We start from the raw sequence: 25,928 nt of genomic DNA, 5'->3' as shown, positions 1-25,928 counted from the left end.
CCTCGGAGGAGTTCTTGTCAGGTTTACCCTTGCGGTCCTGGTGAATTTTCCTCAGCAGGTTCTTGATGCGGCGATCGCAGAACTGGTACCTTCGGTTACTGTTCTCATTGAGCTTACGCACCTGGCTCATCAGGAAGTTAGGGATCTGCCATGGAGGAAGATAGTTCATTCATTCACTTGTCATTACAATGATTTTCTTGTTGTTAACCTTTACATGAGTACATCCTAGTTTTTGATTTAACCTTTGAATACACACTATAGGTTGTCTGATGAGTAAACAGTAAGAGAGAGAAGCTGTGCAAAGGGACGTAAGTGTTGGTGGTAGGTTGGTGGGAGTGTCCCACACACCATAGCGGCGGCGGGAAGATGTTTTGAGCGGGGGGGGGGCTGACCTCGGCGTGGGTGTTGGTTCTCTCTTTCCCATCCGTTAGACTATGTGACTCTCACTCAGTTTCGATCTGACAGCTCCCCATACACACAAGCTCCCGTTAGGCATCCAGAAAACATATCTAACTGATGGGACCCACACAAACAGAACAGGCTACACTTTTATCCAAATCACGACAGCTTTATCTTCAACTCAAAATAGACAGGTTGATTAAAGTAGGGAAATAAATGTTCAACCCACGAGCTGCAGTTTTGGAATAATATACTGCTCAAAAAAATAAAGGGAACACTTAAACAACACATCCTAGATCTGAATGAAATAAATAATCTTATTAAATACTTTTTTCTTTACATAGTTGAATGTGCTGACAACAAAATCACGCAAAAATAATCAATGGAAATCCAACTTATCAACCCATGGAGGTCTGGATTTGGAGTCACACTCAAAATTAAAGTGGAAAACCACACTACAGGCTGATCCAACTTTGATGTAATGTCCTTAAAACAAGTCAAAATGAGGCTCAGTAGTGTGTGTGGCCTCCACGTGCCTGTATGACCTCCCTACAATGCCTGGGCATGCTCCTGATGAGGTGGCGGATGGTCTCCTGAGGGATCTCCTCCCAGACCTGGACTAAAGCATCCGCCAACTCCTGGACAGTCTGTGGTGCAACGTGGCATTGGTGGATGGAGCGAGACATGATGTCCCAGATGTGCTCAATTGGATTCAGGTCTGGGGAACGGGCAGGCCAGTCCATAGCATCAATGCCTTCCTCTTGCAGGAACTGCTGACACACTCCAGCCACATGAGGTCTAGCATTGTCTTGCATTAGGAGGAACCCAGGGCCAACCGCACCAGCATATGGTCTCACAAGGGGTCTGAGGATCTCATCTCGGTACCTAATGGCAGTCAGGCTACCTCTGGCGAGCACATGGAGGGCTGTGCGGCCCCCCAAAGAAATGCCACCCTACACCATGACTGACCCACCGCCAAACCGGTCATGCTGGAGGATGTTGCAGGCAGCAGAACGTTCTCCACGGCATCTCCAGACTCTGTCACGTTTGTCACGTGCTCAGTGTGAACCTGCTTTCATCTGTGAAGAGCACAGGGCGCCAGTGGCGAATTTGCCAATCTTGGTGTTCTCTGGCAAATGCCAAACGTCCTGCCCGATGTTGGGCTGTAAGCACAACCCCCACCTGTGGACGTCGGGCCCTCATACCACCCTCATGGAGTCTGTTTCTGACCGTTTGAGTAGACACATGCACATTTGTGGCCTGCTGGAGGTCATTTTGCAGGGCTCTGGCAGTGCTCCTCCTGCTCCTCCTTGCACAAAGGCGGAGGTAGCGGTCCTGCTGCTGGGTTGTTGCCCTCCTACGGCCTCCTCCACGTCTCCTGATGTACTGGCTTGTCTCCTGGTAGCGCCTCCATGCTCTGGACACTACGCTGACAGACACAGCAAACCTTCTTGCCACAGCTCGCATTGATGTGCCATCCTGGATGAGCTGCAGTACCTGAGCCACTTGTGTGGGTTGTAGACTGCGTCTCATGCTACCACTAGAGTGAAAGCACCGCCAGCATTCAAAAGTGACCAAAACATCAGCCAGGAAGCATAGGAACTGAGAAGTGGTCGGTGGTCCCCACCTGCAGAACCACTCCTTTATTGGGGGTGTCTTGCTAATTGCCTATAATTTCCACCTGTTGTCTATTCCATTTGCACAACAGCATGTGAAATTTATTATCAATCAGTGTTGCTTCCTAAGTGGACAGTTTGATTTCACAGAAGTGTGATTGACTTGGAGTTACATTGTGTTGTTTAAGTGTTCCCTTTATTTTTTTGAGCAGTGTACATGCATCTCGTCTATTTTAGGCTTTTTTAGCAAACTGCTAGTGTGTCATTTAGAATGAGTTAAACCCCCCTAACTGCTAGTGTGTCATTTAGAATGAGTTAAACCCCCCCTAACTGCTAGTGTGTCATTTAGAATGAGTTAAACCCCCCCTAACTGCTAGTGTGTCATTTAGAATGAGTTAAACCCCCCCTAACTGTTAGTGTGTCATTTAGAATGAGTTAAACCCCCCTAACTGCTAGTGTGTCATTTAGAATGAGTTAAACCCCCCCTAACTGCTAGTGTGTCATTTAGAATGAGTTAAACCCTCCTAACTGCTAGTGTGTCATTTAGAATGAGTTAAAACCCTCCTAACTGCTAGTGTGTCATTTAGAATGAGTTAAACCCCCCCTAACTGCTACTGTGTCATTTAGAATGAGTTAAACCCCCCTTAACTGCTACTGTGTCATTTAGAATGAGTTAAACCCCCCTAACTGCTAGTGTGTCATTTAGAATGAGTTAAACCCCCCCTAACTGCTAGTGTGTCATTTAGAATGAGTTAAACCCCCTTAACTGCTACTGTGTCATTTAGAATGAGTTAAACCCCCCTTAACTGCTACTGTGTCATTTAGAATGAGTTAAACCCCCTTAACTGCTAGTGTGTTATTTAGAATGAGTTAAACCCCCCCTAACTGCTACTGTGTCATTTAGAATGAGTTAAACCCTCCTAACTGCTACTGTGTCATTTAGAATGAGTTAAACCCTCCTAACTGCTAGTGTGTCATTTAGAATGAGTTAAACCCTCCTAACTGCTAGTGTGTCATTTAGAATGAGTTAACCCCCCCTAACTGCTACTGTGTCATGTAGAATGAGTTAAACCCCCCTAACTGCTACTGTGTCATGTAGAATGAGTTAACCCCCCCTTAACTGCTACTGTGTCATGTAGAATGAGTTAACCCCCCCTTAACTGCTACTGTGTCATGTAGAATGGTCTGGGACTCTAGTGTGCTAGCTAGCCAGTGTGTTTACAGTTTCATTAATTCATTAAAAAGGCTTGTTGAAGAAATAACTCCCTCGTGTAGTTTTACAATCTTACCACCAGGGGATGCTGCTGCACCCCTCCTTCCCGCGCCTTTGCTACAAACACAACCAAGCTTCTGAGGTTTCTATTTTCTAAATAAATACTTAAATGAAAAGTGTTGTTGGTAGCCTGAAGTTTTTACTTACGGTCCAGAGCAGGTCCTGGTAGCGTATGAGTAGCCTCATGATGTCAGCAGCCTTCTCAGCATGTCCTTTCTCCTCCCCTGGCCCCCCGTCAGTGAGGCGGGAGGGTACGGCCTTGTGGAGTAACAGGTTGGGGGCCTTGTCAGTATGTCCTTTCTCCACCCCTGGACCCCCGTCGGTGAGGCGGGAGGGTACGGCCTTGTGGAGGAACAGGAACAGGTTGGGGGCCATGATGGTGGCCACTGCCCACAGGTTCATACGGTTCCTCCTCTCTCTGGAGACTACCTTGGAAAGGAACTCCAACAGAGCCTGAGGAGAGGAGCGTTTATTGTCTGTTCCCACAGAAATGTGCTTTAAAAGGAGAGGAGACCTGTTTTACAGTGAGCCCCTCTATCAGTAATAAAAATATTTTCTCTTTATAAGATTGAAATTGTTGACTTGAACGATGACTGAAGTGTTTTTCTGACAGTGTTATGCTGTGTCATCAACAGGGGGACAAAGGCTCTGAAACGTTTAGTCAGACTAGACACATGGATTCATCCATGATGATGTCATCTTAAAGGTAACCTGGATATGTGAAAGTATTCAAGTAGTCACGATTATTTATTCCGCATACGTGAACAAGAGTACAAGCTAGTTACATAAGAGCAGAACACCTCATCCAGGTGCTGAAAGCTGAAAGTGCCCTCTCATGCCATTACCTCCTACCATACGTGGAGGAGTTGACACATTATATTATGTGAGAGATATATGACTCATTAATGCATCACCTACAAGATGTACGTGTGGAGGGTTTGAGATGTAATACATTATACAGAAGAAGTGGAGATTTAAAGTGCATCGCTATAGCCATCTGGTTACTTCATGGTCATGGAATCATTTGGAGTCTCCCAGAATACCTTGAGTGTGTTCCTGTTGGGTTCAGGCAATAGGAGGATGAGGAGGTTCAGAACGTGTAGCTTCTGTTTCAGCTCAGGGATGTCTGTAGAGCAGGAGGAAGGGGAAAGACAGAACAGACAACAGGGCTATGAAGGATCAACACACACACTCATTTCATTTCCTTTGGCCCAACCATGATCTGATCTGTAGAGATGAATGACTCTGTCAGGAAGCCATTAGGTTTCAAACGATTCATCATTCATCTACTGTGAAGAAGATGTGTCGAAAGTTTCACAATCACATCACAAGCTATTTATTACTTTAATCATTCTGTCGTTTATTTAATGGTACTAAAACTGTACAGGAAGTGGCATTATTAATAGTATAGCAGATTCAGACGAGCAGCTTAAAGGCTATCGTGTTGTTAATCTTCATTAGACCTCTAAGTAGTATGGACATAAGAGATTAGCACTGCGTTCTGCTTCCGATACAGTAAGGAGACCTAGACTTAGATCTGTACAGCATGCATTGCTGTGTGACAGTGTCACAGGATATGAGTATGTGTGTGTGTGTGTGTGTGTGTGTGTGTGTGTGTGTGTGTGTGTGTGTGTGTGTGTGTGTGTGTGTGTGTGTGTGTGTGTGTGTGTGTGTGTGTGTGTGTGTGTTTTTGTGGGGACCAGAAGTCCTCACAAGGAGAGTAAAACAAGGACAATTTGGACAAGTTGGGACATTTTAGGCTCAGGGGTTAGGTTTAGAAGTTAGGGTTAGGTACAGTGTATTCGGAAAGTATTCAAACCCCTTGACTTTTTCCACATTATGTTGCGTTACTGCCTTATTCTAAAATGGATTAAATAGTTTTTTCCCCTCATCAATCTACACACAATACCCCATAACGACAAAGCAAAAACAGGTTTTTATACGTTTTTGCAAATGTATAAAGAAATAAAAACGTAAATATTACATTTACATCAGTATTCAGACCCTTTACTTAGTACTTTGTTGAAGCACTTTTGGCAGCAATTACAGCCTCGAGTCTTCTTGGGTATGATGCTACAAGCTTGGCACACCTATATTTGGGGACTTTCTCCCATTCTTCTCTGCAGATTCTCTCAAGCGCTGTCAGGTTGGATGAGGAATGTCGCTGCACAGCTATTTTCAGGTCTCTCCAGAGCTGTTCGATCGGGTTCAAGTCCGGGCTCTGGCTGGGCCACTCAAGGACATTCAGAGACTTGTCCCGAAGCCACTCCTGCGCTGTCTTGGCTGTGTGCTTAGAGTCGTTGTCCTGTTGGAAGGTGAACCTTCGCCCCAGTCTGAGGTCCTGAGCGCTCTGGAGCAGGTTTTCATCAAGGATCTCTCTGTACTTTGATCCATTCATCTTTCCCTTGATCCTGACTAGTCTCCCAGTCCCTGCTGCTGAAAATCAAATCAAATCAAATCAAATTTATTTATATAGCCCTTCGTACATCAGCTGAAATCTCAAAGTGCTGTACAGAAACCCAGCCTAAAACCCCAAACAGCAAGCAATGCATGTGAAAGAAGCACGGTGGCTGGGAAAAACTCCCTAGGAAAAACTCCTGAGAAAGGCCAAAAACCTAGGAAGAAACCTAGAGAGGAACCAGGCTATGAGGGGTGGCCAGTCCTCTTCTGGCTGTGCCGGGTGGATATTATAACAGAACATGGTCAAGATGTTAAAATGTTCGTAAATGACCAGCATGGTCAAATAATAATAATCATAGTAATTGTCGAGGGTGCAACAAGCACGTCCGGTGAACAGGTCAGGGTTCCGTAGCCGAAAAACATCCCCAGAGCATGATGCTGCCACCACCATGCTTCACCGTAGGGATGGTGCCAGGTTTCCTCCAGACGTGACTCTTGGCATTCAGGCCAAAGAGTTCAATCTTGGTTTCATCAGACCAGAGAATCTTGTTTCTCATGGTCTGAGTCCTTTAGGTGCCTTTTGGAAAACTCCAAGCGGGCTGTCATGTGCCTTTTACTGAGGAGGGGCTTCCGTCTGGCCACTCTACCATAAAGGCCTGATTGGTGCAGTACTGCAGAGATTGTTGTCCTTCTGGAAGGTTCTCCCATCTCCACAGAGGAACTCTAAAGCTCTGTCAGAGTGACCATCGGGTTCTTGGTCACCTCCCAGACCAAGGCCCTTCTCCCCCGATTGCTCTGGCCGGGTGACCAGCTCTAGGAACAGTCTTGTTGGTTCCAAACTTCTTCCCTTTAAGAATGATGGAGGCCACTGTGTTCTTGGGGACCTTCAATGCTGCAGACATTTTTTGGTACCCTTCCCCAGATCTGTGCCTCGACACAATCCTGTCTTGGAGTTCTATGGACAATTCCTTCAACCTCATGGCTTGGTTTTTGCTTTGACATTTGACATGCACTGTCAATTGTGGGACATTATATAGACAGGTGTGTGCCTTTCCAAATCATGTCCAATCAATTGAATTTACCACAGGTGAACTCCAATAAAGTTGTAGAAACATCTCAAGGATGATCAATGGAAACAGGATGCACCTGAGCTCAAGTTTGTGTCTCATAGGGTCTGAATACAGAATTCTGTAAATAAGGTATATATTTTCTTTAATTTGAATACCTTTGCAAAAATGTCTAAAACCTGTTTTCACTTTGTCATTATGGGGTGTTGTGTGTAGATTGATGAGGAATTAAAAAAAATAATAATTTCGAATAAGGTTGTAGCATAACAAAATGTGGAAAAAGTCAAGGGGTCTGAATACTTTCAGAATGCACTGTATAGTTTTGAGGTTAGGGTTAAGGTTAGGTTTAGGGGTTAAGGTTAGGGTAAGGTTAGGGTTAGGTTTAGGAGTTAGGGGTTGAGGTTAGGGTTAAGGTTAGGGTTAGGGTTAGGGGTTAAGGTTAGGGTTAGGGTTAGGGGTTAAGGTTAGGGTTAGGTTTAGGGGTTAAAGGTTAGGGTTAGGGTTAGGTTTAGGAGTTAGGGGTTGAGGTTAGGGTTAAGGTTAGGGTTAGGTTTAGGGGTTAAGGTTAGGGTTAGGGTTAAGGTTAGGGTTAGGGTTAGGTATATGGGTTAAGGTTAGGGTTAGGTTTAGGGGTTAATGTTAGGGTTAGGTTTAGGGGTTAAGGTTAGGGTTAGGGTTATGTTTAGGAGTTAGGGGTTGAGGTTAGGGTTAGGATTAAGGGTTAGGGGTTAAGGTTAGGGTTAGGGGTTAGGGGTTAAGGTTAGGGTTAGGTTTAGGGGTTAAGTGTTGAGGTTAGGGTTAGGTTTAGGAGTTAGGGGTTGAGGTTAGGGTTAGGTTTAGGGTTTAAGGTTAGGGTTAGGTTTAGGAGTTAGGGGTTGAAATTAGGGTTAGGGTTAGGTTTAAGGGTTAGGGTTAGGTTTAAGGGTTAGGGGTTAAGGTTAGGGTTAGGTTTATGGGTTAGGGAAAATAGGATTTTGAAAGAGAATAAATTGTTTGGTCCCCACAAGGATAGTAAACCAAAACTGTGTGTGTGTGTGTGTGTGTGTGTGTGTGTGTGTGTGTGTGTGTGTGTGTGTGTGTGTGTGTGTGTGTGTGTGTGTGTGTGTGTGTGTGTGTGTGAAATGCTTAGATAGATAATGATAACGTGACTCAGAATAAGTAATGACTACATACACTCAGAATAAGTAATGACTATATACACTCAGACTAAGTAATGACTACATACACTCAGAATAAGTAATGACTATATACACTCAGAATAAGTAATGACTTTATACACTCAGACTAATTAATGACTACATACACTCAGAATAAGTAATGACTATATACACTCAGACTAAGTAATGACTTTATACACCCAGACTAAGTAATGACTATATACACTCCCCCTACATATGTATATTTTGACAGTGAAGCAAAACTTTTAATGTGGCTCTATACTCCAGCATTTGGGATTTGAGATCAAATGTTTTATATGACAGTACAGAATGTCACCTTTTATTTGAGGGTATTCTCATATATATATGTTTTACTGTTTAGAAATGAATGCACTTCATGTATCTACTGTAGATAGATCCCCATTTGAAGGAGTCATAAATATTTGTAAAAATGTAATGACTACATCAAGCTTGTGACTCTACAAACTTGTTGGATGCATTTTCAGTTTGTTTTGGTTGTGTTTCGGATTATGTTGTGCCCAATAGAAATAAATGATAAATAATGTATTGTGTCATTTTGGAGTCACTTTTATTGTAAATAACAATACAATATGTTTCTAAACACTTCTACATTAATGTGAATGCTACCATGATTACAGATAATCCTGAATGAATTGTGAATAATGATGAGTGAGAAAGTTACAGATGCACAAAGATCATACCCCCAAAACATACTAACCTCACACCATTACCAATAACAGTTAGCATGCATTCGGGGTATGATACTTATGCCTCTGTAACTTTCTCACTCATCATTATTCATGATTCATTCATGGTTATCCATAATTCTATTCTTATTTACAATAAAAGTGACTCTAAAATGACACAATACATTATTTATAATTTATTTCTATTGGGCACAACATAATCTGAAACACAACCAAAACAAACTGCAAATGCATCCAACAAGTTTGTAGAGTCACAAGCTTGATGTAGTCATTACGTGCTGGGAATGTGGGACCAAATACTAAACATTTGACAACATTTTATACACTATAAATACATTTGTCCAAATACTAATGACACCTTCGAATGGGGGGGACTAGATACATAAAGTGTTTTCATTTCTAAACAGTAAATCAGATACATATGAAAATACCCTCAAATAAAAGGTGACATTCTGTACTGTCACCTCATATAAAACATTTGATCTCAAATCCAAAACGCTGGACTATAGAGCCACATTAAAAGTTTTAGCTTCGCTGTCCAAATAAATACATAGGGGAGTGTCTGTGTGCGTACTCACCCCTGGCAGCACTGAAGGTGTTGAGGTGCTCCGCGGTGAGAAGTGGAGAGGGTAGTTCTCTGATAAACCTCTTCAACAGGGCAGCAACATCGTTAGGACTGACCTCGTCCCAGCTGAACCCTCCAGAGTAGAAGTTCTGCTCCAAGTCCTGCTGCAGCTTCTGATCACAGGGAGAAACAGACAACATTGTTGAACAGTGAACAGGTATCTTTCTTTCATGACTGTATTTTGTTTGTACCCTGCACATGCAACTTATTGGATGTGCATATACTATTTTCTAATTAGAAACAAGTGATGAAAAAATATCTCACCTTGATTCTGGACTGAGAGCCTGAAACCCGCAGAATACCCTCTGAGTCTACTCCCCTCTTCTCCAGGAACCACAGCAGCTGTAGAAGAGGCATAAAGATAAGAACAGCAGCATACATGCAGGCCATCATGCTCTTGGTTTTCAAGATAGATACTAGAAGTTGGTATTATGTTTAGCTTACCGCCTGCAGGATGAGAGGAGTGGTAGCAGTGGGCTTGACTTTCTGGTCATTCTCCAACAGGGTGGCCAGTGGAACCCCAAACAGGGCGCTCTCTGTGAACGAGAGAGAGAGAGAGAGAGACAGAGAGAGAGAAATATATATATATATATATAGAGAGAGAGAGAGGAGAGAGAGAGAGAGAGAGAGAGAGAGAGAGAGAGAGAGAGAGAGAGAGAGAGAGAGAGAGAGAGAGAGACACAGAGAGAGAGACAGAGAGAGAGACAGAGAGAGAGACAGAGAGAGGAAAGGTTAGTATTGCTGTCAACTCCTGTACTCTTTTCACATCTCCCAGGGCTTGACACATGCATTTGGCTGCAGAGGCATGAGGAGCATGCAAGGCCACACACACTGGGCTCGCAGTGTGTGTGTGTGTGTGTGTAAGTTGTGTTAGAGAGTTCACATACCTGGGATCTTCCTCTTGCAGGTCTTGTGCCGTTTAACGTCGAGCTCCAGCAGGTCACAGAGCGCTGTCATGTCGATCAGGGCCAGCTGACGTACCTTTTTCATGTCCTGGTTGGACAGGTCCTGGACACGAGTTACACCCAGGCGACACTGGGGGCAGATCACCCTCTGTAGGGGAGGGGGGAGGGAGACACAGAACAAAAATATAATCGCAACATTAAATCATTTCAATGATTTCACTGAGTTACAGTTCATATAAGGAAATCAGTCAATTGAAATACATAAATTAGGCCCTAATCTATGGATTTTGCATGGCTGGGCAGGGGTACTCACTAACAGGGATGTAAACAAATTTGTGCACAAAATTTGAGAGAAATAAGCTTTTTGTGCACATGGAACATTTCTGGGATCTTTTATTTCAGCTCATAAAACATGAAACCAACACTTTACATGTTGAGTTTATATTTTTGTTCAATATAATAATAGAACAGGAATGATCTAACCTGCTGTACAGGGTCCCAGTCTGAGTTCCTAACACTGTTATCTAACCTGCTGTACAGGGTCCCAGTCTGAGTTCCTAACACTGTTATCTAACCTACTGTACAGGGTCCCAGTCTGAGTTCCTAACACTGTTATCTAACCTGCTGTACAGGGTCCCAGTCTGAGTTCCTAACACTGTTATCTAACCTACTGTACAGGGTCCCAGTCTGAGTTCCTAACACTGTTATCTAACCTACTGTACAGGGTCCCAGTCTGAGTTGGCGTAGGAGGAGAGTTTTTCTGTTTTAATGCCTAAGATGATGTGTTCCACGCATAGCATGTGTACTGAGTGAGTGAGTGAGTGAGTGAGTGAGTGAGAGAGAGAGAGAGAGAGAGAGAGAGAGAGAGAGAGAGAGAGAGAGAGAGAGAGAGAGAGAGAGAGAGAGAGAGAGAGAGAGAGAGAGACTCTTACAGGCAGTGTGCCGTCCTCCTTCCTCTTGCAGCTGTTCTTTATCTGAGGCAGCTTAGCCTGTTTTATCAAGATGGCCGCCTGTTCGCAGTAGGCCACATCTGTGATGAAAATCTCCTCTTTAGGGGCTCCTCCATGCTTCTTCTGCTGGTCCAAGCTGACCTCTGACAAACAAAATCAGGTTGTTGTGTTAATGATAGTGTGCCTCATAGCAGTCATAACGGTTAGCATAATGTAGCTGTTTGAGGTAGTAAAACACAATTAAATGTTCGCTCATGATTGCTGACCCCAAAGGTGATCGGGCCAGTACATCACCGGGGCCAAGCTTCCTGCCATCCAGGACCTCTACACCAGGCGGTGTCAGAGGAAGGCCCTAAAAATTGTCAAAGACTCCAGCCACCCTAGTCATAGACTGTTCTCTCTGCTACCACACGGCAAGCGATACCGGAGCGTCAAGTCTAGGTCCAAGAGGCTTCTTAACATCTTCTACCCCCAAGCCATAAGACTCCTGAACATCTAATCAAATGGAAACCCAGACTATTTGCATTGACCCCCCCCCTACTCTCTGTTATTGTTGTTGCCACTTTAATAACTCTGCTCTTTAATTATTTGTTATTCTTATCGCTTACTTTTTGGGGGGTATTTTCTTAAAACTGCATTGTTGGTTAAGGGCTTGTAAGTAAGCATGTTACAAGTACAATTTGATTTGATCTTTAATTAAGTTTAGTTCACCTTAGACCAGCTGGTCTGTGGAGTGAGAGTTCAGGATTCATCTGAACCAATCAGAAGAGAGGATGTACACACACACACACACACACACACACACACACACACACACACACACACACACACACACACACACACACACACACACACACACACACACACACACACACATACACAGTCAATGTATGTTATACTGTCAGGTACATATGGAATAAAGATATACAGTGAGGGAAAAAAGTATTTGATCCCCTGCTGATTTTGTACGTTTGCCCACTGACAAAGAAATGATCAGTCTATAATTTTAATGGTAGGTTTATTTGAACAGTGAGAGACAGAATAACAACAAAAAAATCCAGAAAAACGCATGTCAAAAATGTTATAAAATGATTTGCATTTTAATGAGGGAAATAAGTATTTGACCCCTCTGCAAAACATGACTTAGTACTTGGTGGCAAAACCCTTGTTGGCAATCACAGAGGTCAGACGTTTCTTGTAGTTGGCCACCAGGTTTGCACACATCTCAGGAGGGATTTTGTCCCACTCCTCTTTGCAGATCTTCTCCAAGGCATTAAGGTTGCGAGGCTGACATTTGGCAACTCGAACCTTCAGCTCCCTCCACAGATTTTCTATGGGATTAAGGTCTGGAGGCTGGCTAGGCCACTCCAGGACCTTAATGTGCTTCTTCTTGAGCCACTCCTTTGTTGCCTTGGCCGTGTGTTTTGGGTCATTGTCATACTGGAATACCCATCCACGACCCATTTTCAATGCCCTGGCTGAGGGAAGGAGGTTCTCACCCAAGATTTGAGGGTACATGACCCCGTCCATCGTCCCTTTGATGCGGTGAAGTTGTCCTGTCCCCTTAGCAGAAAAACACCCCCAAAGCATAATGTTTCCACCTCCATGTTTGACGGTGGGGATGGTCGTCTTGGGTCATAGGCAGCATTCCTCCTCCTAACACGGTGAGTTGAGTTGATGCCAAAGAGCTCCATTTTGGTCTCATCTGACCACAACACTTTCACCCAGTTGTCCTCTGAATCATTCAGATGTTCATTGGCAAACTTCAGACGGGCATATGTATATGTGCTTTCTTGAGTAGGGGGACCTTGCAGGCGCTGCAGGATTTCAGTCCTTCACGGCGTAGTGTGTTACCAATTGTTTTCTTGGTGACTATGGTCCCAGCTGCCTTGAGATCATTGACAAGATCCTCCCGTGTAGTTCTGGGCTGATTTCTCACCGTTCTCATGATCATTGCAACTCCACGAGGTGAGATCTTGCATGGAGCCCCAGGCCGAGGGAGATTGACAGTTCTTTTGTGTTTCTTCCATTTGCGAATAATTGCACCAACTGTTGTCACCTTCTCACCAAGCTGCTTGGCGATGGTCTTGTAGCCCATTCCAGCCTTGTGTTGGTCTACAATCTTGTCCCTGACATCCTTGGAGAGCTCTTTGGTCTTGGCCATGGTGGAGAGTTTGGAATCTGATTGATTGATTGATTCTGTGGACAGGTGTCTTTTATACAGGTAACAAACTGAGATTAGGAGCACTCCCTTTAAGAGTGTCCTCCTAATCTCAGCTCGTTACCTGTATAAAATACACCTGGGAGACAGTAATCTTTCTGATTGAGAGGGGGTCAAATACTTATTTCCCTCATTAAAATGCAAATCAATTTATTACATTTTTGACATGTGTTTTTCTGGATTTTTTTGTTGTTATTCTGTCTCTCACTGTTCAAATAAACCTACCATTAAAATTATAGACTGATCATTTCTTTGTCAGTGGGCAAACGTACAAAATCAGCAGGGGATCAAATACTTTTTTCCCTCACTGTAGAGATAGCTGGTACCTTGTAGTGGTGTCTTGTTGATGGTCTCCATACTGTCATCCAGTAGAGATGATTTAGGCTCTATAGGCTCAGGGTCTTGGCACTCCAGTAGAGATGATTTAGGCTCTATAGGCTCAGGGTCTTGGCACTCCAGTAGAGATGATTTAGGCTCTATAGGCTCAGGGTCTTGACACTCCGGTAGAGATGATTTAGGCTCTATAGGCTCAGGGTCTTGACACTCCAGTAGAGATGATTTAGGCTCTATAGGCTCAGGGTCTTGACACTCCAGTAGAGATGATTTAGGCTCTATAGGCTCAGGGTCTTGACACTCCGGTAGAGATGATTTAGGCTCTATAGGCTCAGGGTCTTGACACTCCAGTAGAGATGATTTAGGCTCTATAGGCTCAGGGTCTTGACACTCCAGTAGAGATGATTTAGGCTCTATAGGCTCAGGGTCTTGACACTCCGGTAGAGATGATTTAGGCTCTATAGGCTCAGGGTCTTGACACTCCGGTAGAGGTGTCTGAGTGGAGAGAAAAGAAGGAAACATGTCAACCAATCTATCACATTGATTGATAAAGCCCGTTTGAACATCGGCAGTTTGTCGCAAAGTGCTTTTGCAGTAACAAGTCCTAGAACACAAAGAGCAAGCAAACATGTCTACCAACAGAGGTAGGACGAGCTATAGTACAGTAACAGCTAGTCTCTTTAGTGTCACGTCACTTCATGGTGTCTGATGACTGAATGGAAGCACGGAGAGAATAATTGTTTTCTAGTGTTAAACAACTGATAGGATCAGAGAAACACATATTTTACTCCATCTCGGGAGCTCAGACGACAAGAATGGCCTTTACATGTGATATCCCTTTATTCTGATAGGTCAACTGTCTTTATAGAACTCCAGCATCAGTGAGAATAGAGGAATGAATGCAGTGAAGGCTATTATTTAACCAAAGGGATTCTGGGAGATGTGCTCTGTGTGGACTAGAGTAAACCTTTCATTGGATGTGTACTTGACTCAGCTGGTGTAAAATCAAAGAACAAAAGCCTGAAAGCATACACACAATTGTGTGTGTATGTATTTGTTTCAGTTCAGCTGCATAAACAGGAAATCCATCCTGTTATCACAGGAAAAATAATATCTACGGACAGATTGCACCATTAAGAAGAGTCAGTATGAAGCAATGTGGAAAGGAAAAGGAAATCCAACAGAACGCTCCTTGAGGAAGAACAGTGACAGTAAGACAGTATTAACAATGTATCAGCAGTCAGTCTGACAGTAAGACAGTATTAACAACGTGACATCAGTCAGTCTGACAGTAAGACAGTATTAACAATGTATCAGCAGTCAGTCTGACAGTAAGACAGTTTAACAACGTGTCATCAGTCAGTCTGACAGTGAGACAGTATTAACATCGTGTCAGCAGTCAGTCTGACAGTAAGACAGTATTAACAATGTGTCATCAGTCAGTCTGACAGTCTGACAGTAAGACAGTATTAACAATGTATCATCAGTCAGTCTGACAGTAAGACAGTAAGACAGTATTAACAATGTGACAGCAGACAGTCTGACAGTAAGACAGTATTAACAATGTGTCATCAGTCAGTCTGACAGTAAGACAGTATTAACATCGTGACAGCAGTCAGTGGGACAGTAAGACAGTATTAACAATGTGTCATCAGTCAGTCTGACAGTAAGACAGTATTAACATCGTGACAGCAGTCAGTGGGACAGTAAGACAGTATTAACAACGTGACAGCAGTCAGTCTGACAGTAAGACAGTATTAACAATGTGACAGCAGTCAGTCTGACAATAAGACAGTATTAACAATGTGTCATCAGTCAGTCTGACAGTAAGACAGTATTAACATCGTGACAGCAGTCAGTCTGACAGTAAGACAGTTTAACAATGTGTCATCAGTCAGTCTGACAGTAAGACAGTAAGACAGTATTAACAATGTGTCAGCAGTCAGTCTGACAGTAAGACAGTAAGACAGTATTAACAATGTATCATCAGTCAGTCTGACAGTAAGACAGTAAGACAGTATTAACAATGTGACAGCAGTCAGTCTGACAGTAAGACAGTATTAACATCGTGACAGCAGTCAGTGGGACAGTAAGACAGTATTAACAACGTGACAGCAGTCAGTCTGACAGTAAGACAGTATTAACATCGTGACAGCAGTCAGTGGGACAGTAAGACAGTATTAACAATGTGTCATCAGTCAGTCTGACAGTAAGACAGTATTAACATCGTGACAGCAGTCAGTGGGACAGTAAGACAGTATTAACAACGTGACAGCAGTCAGTCTGACAGTAAGACAGTATTAACAATGTGACAGCAGTCAGTCTGACAGTAAGACAGTATTAACAATGTGTCATCAGTCAGTCTGACAGTAAGACAGTAAGACAGTATTAACAATGTGTCATCAGTCAGTCTGACAGTAAGACAGTAAGACAGTATTAACAATGTATCATCAGTCAGTCTGACAGTAAGACAATATTAACAATGTGACAGCAGTCAGTCTGACAGTAAGACAGTATTAACATCGTGACAGCAGTCAGTGGGACAGTAAGACAGTATTAACAACGTGACAGCAGTCAGTGGGACAGTAAGACAGTATTAACAACGTGACAGCAGTCAGTGGGACAGTAAGACAGTATTAACAACGTGACAGCAGTCAGTGGGACAGTAAGACAGTATTAACAACGTGACAGCAGTCAGTGGGACAGTAAGACAGTATTAACAACGTGACAGCAGTCAGTGGGACAGTAAGACAGTATTAACAATGTGACAGCAGTCAGTGGGACATTAATAAACATTGTGTAAGCGGTCAGTCTGACCTGAGCAATAGAGAATTGTGATGAGCTGAAGACGTCCCTGACGTCACGTGACTGGGGTTTGCTCCTCTTCCTCAGGGACAGTGTGTAGGAGTCCAGTCTCCTCTGGACGGCAGCGGCCTGCGTACGGGTCAGAGTGGACAGCAGTATGGCCTGGTCAACATCCTGGTCCTCACTGTCTGTGTCTCTGTCCCTGTCTCTGTCTGGTCTCTGCTGCTGCTGCCTGATCAGAGTGGAGAGACCGGCATCCTGCAGCCACCGCTCTTCCTGCTCCCCCTCTGGAACAACAATACAATACAAGGTGAGTCTACAAGATGGGGCAGTGCAGCTAAGTCTACAAGGTGGGGCAGTGCAGCTCAGTCTACAAGATGGGGCAGTGCAGCTCAGTCTACAAGATGGGGCAGTGCAGCTCAGTCTACAAGGTGGGGCAGTGCAGCTCAGTCTACAAGATGGGGCAGTGCAGCTCAGTCTACAAGATGGGGCAGTGCAGCTCAGTCTACAAGGTGGGGCAGTGCAGCTCAGTCTACAAGGTGGGGCAGTGCAGCTCAGTCTACAAGGTGGGGCAGTGCAGCTCAGTCTACAAGGTGGGGCAGTGCAGCTCAGTCTACAAGGTGGGGCAGTGCAGCTCAGTCTACAAGGTGGGGCAGTGCAGCTCAGTCTACAAGGTGGGGCAGTGCAGCTCTTACATTATTTGGGGAGAACCCTGCTTTACATACTGCGTACTTGTGCATGTGTGTATGTGTGTATGTGTGTGTGTGTGTGTGTGTGTGTGTGTGTGTGTGTGTGTGTGTGTGTGTGTGTGTGTGTGTGCGTGTGCGTGTGCGTGTGCGCGTGCGTGCGTGCGTGCGTGTGTGTGCGTGCGTGTGTGTGTGTGCGTGTGTACTTTTGTACATACATGTGATTGTTCACATTATACTACTACCTGTAGTTCCATGCATTGCATATGTACCGTCTGTGTAACGGCTAAGACTGGATCTTATAGAGGGAAAGTACATTGTAACATTGCGGTTCTATACAGCACACACACACACACACACACTCACGGTTCAACGCAACACAACTTGCCAAAAAACAACAGGCAACCCAATAACAACCAATTCTCACTGTTTACATTAAGACAATAGACTCATGCAGGTAATCGACTGACTTACACACAACTCCTCTGTCTCTGTTCTTACCTTCAGAGTGTCTGGAGTCTCGTCTGGCACTGTCAGTGTCAAGGTCAGTGTATACACTTCCCTGGCTGCGTATCGTCTCCACCTCGCTCCAGAAGGAGTCCAGACACAGTTTGTCAGGGTGCTGTTGTTGTTCCTGGTGGGATGCTGTACAATGTTCAGCTGCAGCTTGGTCCTGGTATCTTGGCCTGGCCCAGGGCTCACCGTTCATCTCGGAGGGACTGGGGCTCCTGACAACCAGATAGACAGGAGGAAACAACAAAACATCCAAGATAAACGGAGACGGGAGAATAATAGAGAGACGAGGGATCCAGATTCCACAGAGATGGAGAGACAAAAGCTGGAGGAGGGATGCAGGAAGGGAGGGAGGGAAGGAGGCAGGGCCTGAGGGAGGAGAGGGAGAGCGTGGACTGGATGGACACAAAGACTCCGGTTTCCATTGTTCTCAATAATACTGTCCCGGGGGCGTGATAATGTGTGTGGCCAGTAGATGTCACTGTGGCGCTGTTTCCACCCAATTTTCTCCAGGCTTTTAAAAAAATATCTAAATGAGATTAAAATAATCCATTGATTGTGGTTGCATAATATTTAACACACTGATGACATAATTAACGCCTTGACAAGTTCCATAGAAAATGTTATAACCTAATCTCCTAATAACCTAAGGATTCAGTATCTCAGTATCTCTACTTGCACATTCATCTTCTGCACATCTACCATTCCAGTGTTTCATTGCTATATTGTAATTACTTCGCCACTACGGCCTATTTATTGTCTTACCTCCCTAATCTTACTACATTTGCACACACTGTATATAGACTTTTTCTATTGTGTTATTGACTGAATGTTTTGTTTATTCCATGTGTAACTCTGTGTTGTTGTTTGTGTCAAACTGCTTTGCTTTATCTTGGCCACTTGTTCTCAACTAGCCTACCTGGTTAAATAAAGGTGAAATAAAATAAATAGAAACTTCAGAGTTACATCCCTTGACTAATAATTGTGCCAGTGGTTCCAGTCTGCTGTTCGTGTGTAGAGCGTACAGACAGGTAGTTTTTATTCTCAATTAACAGAGAACAGAGACACAAGGCCTGAGGCGACACAAACACTGTCATTAAGAGGGTTGGACGGTGACGTTCACAGGATCAGAATGTGTTTTCCAGTTCTGTCAAACTTTCTCTCCTAGTCAGCAAAGAAGTATCTGTTAGATTCCTATGTCTATAGGCCTCTCTGACAGTGTGTCACATTCTTACGGGGATTAGGTTTATGACTTGAACGATGTTGATGGGTGTCAGAGTCATTTTTCAGACGATGAAATGACAGTCTGAGGTGCCTTAATATCCATGTAGTTTTGACTTGGGTCCTTATACCAAAACAGCTAGTGCTGTTTCCTCTCACAATGTCTCTTTGTGATTTCCTTTCACAGTTTGTACTGTAGCTTCCTGTAGTTTAGCTTCAGTTTGAACTAGTTTCCTGTAGTTTTGTTTCACAGTTTCTACTGTAGTTTCCTGTAGTTTAGTTTGCAATCAGTTATAGTGAGGTGGAAATGTTCCTACTTCTCCTCTTGATAGCTTAGTCAATGAGGACCATTGATAAAACCATCTACTCAGCCCTTTGACATGCTAAACGGGTCCAGCCGAGGCCTATACAGGGCAGGGTGACTGACCGGTATTGACCATTTCTGTAACCTGTTTAAAAAGCTCCAATGTGGAACAACAATGTGGAACAATGTGGAAATAAACAGATAATCCCTTTATATCAGAACAGGCTCACAGATCGACAACAGTCAAAACAACTGTTATAAATAAAACAAATAAAACAATAAAACAACTGTTATAGAAAACATAAAACAACTGTTATAGAAAACATAAAACAACTGTTATAGAAAACATAAAACAACTGTTATAGAAAACATAAACAACTGTTATAGAAAACATAAAACAACTGTTATAGAAAACATAAAACAACTGTTATAGAAAACATAAAACAACTGTTATAGAAAACATAAAACAACTGTTATAGAAAACATAAAACAACTGTTATAGAACACATAAAACAACTGTTATAGAAAACATAAAACAACTGTTATAGAAAACATAAAACAACTGTTATAGAACACAAACAGAACATATAATATCAAAACAAATGTGTTGTATTTTATGGTATTTAATGGTCACATAACCTTGCAGATAAAATCATAAGAACAGAATCAAGCCTCACAAATCACACAACATCTGCAGCACTGACACGTATGCCCCACAGAACTCCTACAGACAAAATAGGCTCAGCAATATACATACCCTGCTTCCACAGTCAGTCAGTCAACCATAAGGAAACTACTGCTGATGAATTTTAACCTGTATTGATAGTGATTTACTCTAGTCTGAGTGAAGCCTGTGATCTCACGTTAAGAGCCTTCCCTAAGTCAGTAGTCAGCAGATCCAGAATCATATAGTCCAGTCCACTGGACCTACATACCTGTCGGTAACGTGGGAGGTTGATTTGGATCCCAGCCTACTGAAGGAGCTGTGGGTGTTTCCGAGCTTCAGCCTGTTCAGCCGTGTGTGGGGTAGGAAATGGCTTGTGGTGCTGGAGATAGGAGCGAGCCTGCACACTACCTCCTCTCTGTTTCCCATTCTCAATCAGTGCTTCAGGGCTTTTACGAGTCCTTAAGTATCTCTCTTTTGTTTTCCACTCTCTCTAGTCAAAAATAAGATTCCAGTGCTCGAGGGCTTTTAACGGCAGAGTGCACGTTGTGTACATGCACGTAAGGTGACGGATGAAGGAATGCTGTGTATATTTAAGGTGACGGTTGAAGGAATGCTGTGTGTGTGTGAGGGTGGCTAGTCATCAACACCTACTTGTCCCCTCCCTCTGAGGACACACCCTGTAATCCTGGTCTCTGATTAAATCCTAGATCTGTCCTACACAACTCACCTGACTGGAGTGGATTAGCAACACTAATACACATTAGTGTATTACACATTTATTTACTTATGGGTGGTCCCTGGACTCGAAGCCTCTATTCTGCCACTGCAAGAGTTCAGAAGAGTACATATACTGGCATGGCATGGGTCCTCAGATCCTCAAAAGGTTTTACAGCTGCACCATCGAGAGCATCCTGACGGGTTGCATCACTGCCTGGTATGGCAACTGCTCGGCCTCCAACTGCAAGGCACTACAGAGTGTAGTGCGTACGGCCCAGTACATCACCGGGCCAAGCTTCCTGCCATCCAGGACCTCTATACCAGGCGGTGTCAGATGAAGGCCCTAAAAATTGTCAAAGATTCCAGCCACCCTAGTCATAGACTGTTCTCTCTGCCACGCTGCTGCTACTCTCTGTTATTATCTATGCATAGCCACTTTAATAACTCTACCTACATGTACATAATTACCTCAATTACCTCGACACCGGTGCCCCCTGTACATTGACACATTGACTCTGTACCGGTACCCCCTGTATATAGCCTCCACATTGACTCTGTACCGGTACCCCCTGTATATAACCTCCACATTGACTCTGTACCGGTACCCCCTGTATATAGCCTCCACATTGACTCTGTACCGGTGCCCCCTGTATATAGCCTCCACATTGACTCTGTACCGGTACCCCCTGTATATAGCCTCCACATTGACTCTGTACCGGTACCCCCTGTATATAGCCTCCACATTGACTCTGTACCGGTACCCCCTGTATATAGCCTCCACATTGACTCTGTACCGGTACCCCCTGTATATAACCTCCACATTGACTCTGTACCGGTACCCCCTGTTTATAGTCTCCACATTGACTCTGTACCGGTACCCCCTGTATATAACCTCCACATTGACTCTGTACCGGTACCCCCTGTTTATAACCTCCACATTGACTCTGTACCGGTACCCCCTGTATATAGCCTCCACATTGACTCTGTACCGGTACCCCCTGTATATAACCTCCACATTGACTCTGTACCGGTACCCCCTGTATATAACCTCCACATTGACTCTGTACCGGTACCCCATGTATATAGCCTCCACATTGACTCTGTACCGGTACCCCCTGTATATAACCTCCACATTGACTCTGTACCGGTACCACCTGTTTATAACCTCCGCATTGACTCTACAGTAATACCCTGTATATAACCTCCACATTGACTCTGTACCGGTACCACCTGTTTATAACCTCCACATTGACTCTACAGTAATACCCTGTATATAGCCTCCACATTGACTCTGTACCGGTACCCCCTGTTTATAACCTCCACATTGACTCTACAGTAATACCCTGTATATAGCCTCCACATTGACTCTGTACCGGTACCACCTGTTTATAACCTCCACATTGACTCTACAGTAATACCCTGTATATAGCCTCCACATTGACTCTGTACCGTAACACCCTGTATATAGCCTCCACATTGACTCTGTACCGTAACACCCTGTATATAGCCTCCACATTGACTCTGTACCGTAACACCCTGTATATAGCCTCCACATTGACTCTGTACCGTAATACCCTGTATATAGCCTCCACATTGACTCTGTACCGTAACACCCTGTATATAGCCTCCACATTGACTCTGTACCGGTACCCCCTGTATATAGCCTCCACATTGACTCTGTACCGTAACACCCTGTATATAGCCTCCACATTGACTCTGTACCGTAATACCCTGTATATAGCCTCCACATTGACTCTGTACCGTAACACCCTGTATATAGCCTCCACATTGACTCTGTACCGTAATACCCTGTATATAGCCTCCACATGACTCTGTACCATAACACCCTGTATATAGCCTCCACATTGACTCTGTACCGGTACCCCCTGTATATAGCCTCCACATTGACTCTGTACCGTAACACCCTGTATATAGCCTCCACATTGACTCTGTACCGTAATACCCTGTATATAGCCTCCACATTGACTCTGTACCGTAATACCCTGTATATAGCCTCCACATTGACTCTGTACCGTAACACCGTGTATATAGCCTCCACATTGACTCTGTACCGTAACACCCTGTATATAGCCTCCACATTGACTCTGTACCGTAACACCCTGTATATAGCCTCCACATTGACTCTGTACCGTAACACCCTGTATATAGCCTCCACATTGACTCTGTACCGTAACACCCTGTATATAGCCTCCACATTGACTCTGTACCGTAACACCCTGTATATAGCCTCCACATTGACTCTGTACCGTAATACCCTGTATATAGCCTCCACATTGACTCTGTACCGTAACACCCTGTATATAGCCTCCACATTGACTCTGTACCGTAATACCCTGTATATAGCCTCCACATTGACTCTGTACCGTAACACCCTGTATATAGCCTCCACATTGACTCTGTACCGTAATACCCTGTATATAGCCTCCACATTGACTCTGTACCGTAACACCCTGTATATAGCCTCCACATTGACTCTGTACCGTAACACCCTGTATATAGCCTCCACATTGACTCTGTACCGTAACACCCTGTATATAGCCTCCACATTGACTCTGTACCGGTACCCCCTGTATATAGCCTCCACATTGACTCTGTACCGTAACACCCTGTATATAGCCTCCACATTGACTCTGTACCGTAACACCCTGTATATAGCCTCCACATTGACTCTGTACCGTAATACCCTGTATATAGCCTCCACATTGACTCTGTACCGTAACACCCTGTATATAGCCTCCACATTGACTCTGTACCGTAATACCCTGTATATAGCCTCCACATTGACTCTGTACCGTAACACCCTGTATATAGCCTCCACATTGACTCTGTACCGTAACACCCTGCATATAGCCTCCACATTGACTCTGTACCGTAACACCATGTATATAGCCTCCACATTGACTCTGTACCGGTACCCCCTGTATATAGCCTCCACATTGACTCTGTACCGGTACCCCCTGTATATAGCCTCCACATTGACTCTGTACCGTAATACCCTGTATATAGCCTCCACATTGACTCTGTACCGTAACACCCTGTATATAGCCTCCACATTGACTCTGTACCGTAATACCCTGTATATAGCCTCCACATTGACTCTGTACCGTAATACCCTGTATATAGCCTCCACATTGACTCTGTACCGTAACACCCTGTATATAGCCTCCACATTGACTCTGTACCGTAATACCCTGTATATAGCCCCGCTATTGTTACTATTCTTATCTCTTTAGGTATTTTCTTAAAACTGCCTTGTTGGTTAAGGGCTTGTAAGTCAGCATTGTCTACACCTGTTGTATTCGGCGCATGTGACAAATAAAAATGAATTTGATTTGATTTACTGTGTATTCACAGGTGGTGTGACCAAAACACACCTTACGTGTTTGTTTTTCACAGCAAAAGACAATCTCAGTCAGCTCAATCCCATAAATCAAAGTGAGGAAGATAAATACCTGGTTATTATTACTCTCCATACCTGTGTGAGGTGACAGGGTAGAGGAAACCAGGTGAACAGGCTTGTTAGCATTACCTGCCAGTGACCCCCCCACCCCCCCATCTCGTAAACTCTCCTTCTTTCACTCTCTCTGCTCCCCCACCACTAAGTTAACAGGTGATTAGGCAAACCAAAACAGACAGCCTGAAAGGTCAAAGGGTAATATTATCATGTTGTTTTGAGACTTTATCAACAACAGACCAAGTTAAATAAATCATCTCCTTATTGTATGTCAAATGTAGTCTCTACAGTAAATTCAATATTGTTATTAGATAATGCTGACAGCAGAATCATTATTTCAGGCTAATATGCTTCATCAAAATGAAATGATTTGTAAAATGTTCCCGAATACAAGTGAGAGGCGTACAAGCCCTTTCTCAACAATGCAGAGTTAAAAAGTAAGACAAGTTGCTAATAAACATAGAAGATAGGAAGACAGTAGATAACAATAACAAGGCTATATAGTCCATGTGCAGGTATGAGGTAGTTGAAGTAATTATGTACATATAGGTAGGGATAAAAGTGATTAGGCAATCAGGATAGATAATAAACAGAGTAGCAGCAGCGTACATGGAGAGTGTGAACGTGTGAATGTGTGTGTGTGTGTGTGTGTGTGTGTGTGTGTGTGTGTGTGTGTGTGTGTGTGTGTGTGTGTGTGTGTGTGTGTGTGAGAGTATTTTGTGTGTGTGCGTGTGTGTGTGTGTGTGTGTGTGTGTGTGTGTAAGTATGTGTGAGTGTGTGTGTGTGTGTGTGTGTGTGTAAGTATGTGTGTGTGTGTGTGTGTGTGTGTGTGTGTGTGTGTGTGTGTGTGTGTGTGTGTGTGTGTGTGTGTGTGAGAGTATTTTGTGTGTGTGTGTGTGTGTGTGTAAGTATGTGTGAGTGTGTGTGTAGAGTCCAGTGAGTGTGCAGAGTCAGTGCAAAAAAGGATCAACGCAAATAGTCCTGGTAGCCATTTGATGAACTGTTCTGCAGACTTATGGCTTGGGGTTAGAAGCTGTTCAGGAGCCTTTTGGTCACAGACTTGGCGCTCCAGTAACACTTGCAGTGCGGTAGCAGAGTGAATAGTCTATGACTTGGATAGCTGGAGTCTTTCACAATTTTCCTGGCCTTCCTCTGACGCCGCCTGGTATAGAGGTCCAGGATGGCAGGGAGCTCGGCCACAGTGATGTACTGGACCATCCCCACCACCCTCTGTAGCGCCTTGTGGTCAGATGCCAAGCAGTTCCCATACCAAGCGGTGATGCAGCCAGTCAATTTACTCTCGATGGTGCAGCTGTAGAACTGTTTGAGGATCTCAGGGCCCATGCCAAATCTTTTCATCCTCCAGATGGGGAAGAGGCGTTCTTGTGCCTTCATCACGACTGTGTGTGTGTGTGTGTGTGGGTGTATCATGTTAATTCCTCAGTGATGTGGACACCGAGGGACTTGAAGCTCTCGACCCGCTCCACTACAGCCCCGTTGATGCGAATTGGGGGCGTGTCCGGCCCTCCGTTTCCTGTAGTCCTCGATCAACTCCTTTGTCTTGCTGACGTTGAGGGAGAGGTTGTTGTCCTGGCACCACACTGCCAGGTCTCTGACCTCCTCCCTATAGGCTGTCTCATGTGCATACTCTTTGATTCAACATTTCATTTACCTTATAGGCTATTGTATGGAAGCAGGGAAGTGGTGAAGCAAGTAGCATATCACACATCCCTTAATAATCAAATCACCTATTAGAGTTTCTTCAAGGTCTAAAAATAGCCTTTTATTTGACACCAGGATTTTTAAGTGGTGTAAACTAGGCTAAAAGGCACAGCAGTCAAATAGCTCGGACCAGAATGATCCTCA

The 25,928-nt window shown here is 44.1% G+C and overlaps 1 protein-coding gene across 2 annotated transcripts in view; it reads right to left on the bottom strand.

The window, feature by feature from the left end:
- The window catches only part of LOC115207348 (rho GTPase-activating protein 40), a 32,346-nt gene that overhangs the window by 5,466 nt on the left and 952 nt on the right, over positions 1–25,928 (bottom strand). Inside the window, exons 1-12 of one of the 2 annotated variants that reach the window (XM_029774371.1) lie at positions 20,139–20,695; positions 17,667–17,893; positions 16,492–16,766; positions 13,668–14,169; positions 11,103–11,263; positions 10,153–10,318; positions 9,710–9,801; positions 9,530–9,607; positions 9,219–9,378; positions 4,332–4,414; positions 3,436–3,741; positions 2–145 (exon numbers count right to left, since the gene is read on the bottom strand). In XM_029774371.1, the coding sequence (XP_029630231.1) occupies positions 2–145; positions 3,436–3,741; positions 4,332–4,414; positions 9,219–9,378; positions 9,530–9,607; positions 9,710–9,801; positions 10,153–10,318; positions 11,103–11,263; positions 13,668–14,169; positions 16,492–16,766; positions 17,667–17,893; positions 20,139–20,296 (2,352 nt within the window). In that variant the 5' untranslated portion in view covers positions 20,297–20,695. Of the gene's footprint in view, position 1; positions 146–3,435; positions 3,742–4,331; positions 4,415–9,218; positions 9,379–9,529; positions 9,608–9,709; positions 9,802–10,152; positions 10,319–11,102; positions 11,264–13,667; positions 14,170–16,491; positions 16,767–17,666; positions 17,894–20,138; positions 20,696–25,928 lie in introns of those variants that run through there. The other variant, XM_029774372.1, reaches the window with a different exon arrangement.

This window comes from Salmo trutta, chromosome 14 (genome assembly GCF_901001165.1).
Source record: "Salmo trutta chromosome 14, fSalTru1.1, whole genome shotgun sequence".
In the NCBI taxonomy this organism is placed as follows: domain Eukaryota; kingdom Metazoa; phylum Chordata; class Actinopteri; order Salmoniformes; family Salmonidae; genus Salmo; species Salmo trutta.
Note: the sequence above shows the minus strand (reverse complement) of the source record. Positions and strands in the feature narration are given on the sequence as shown.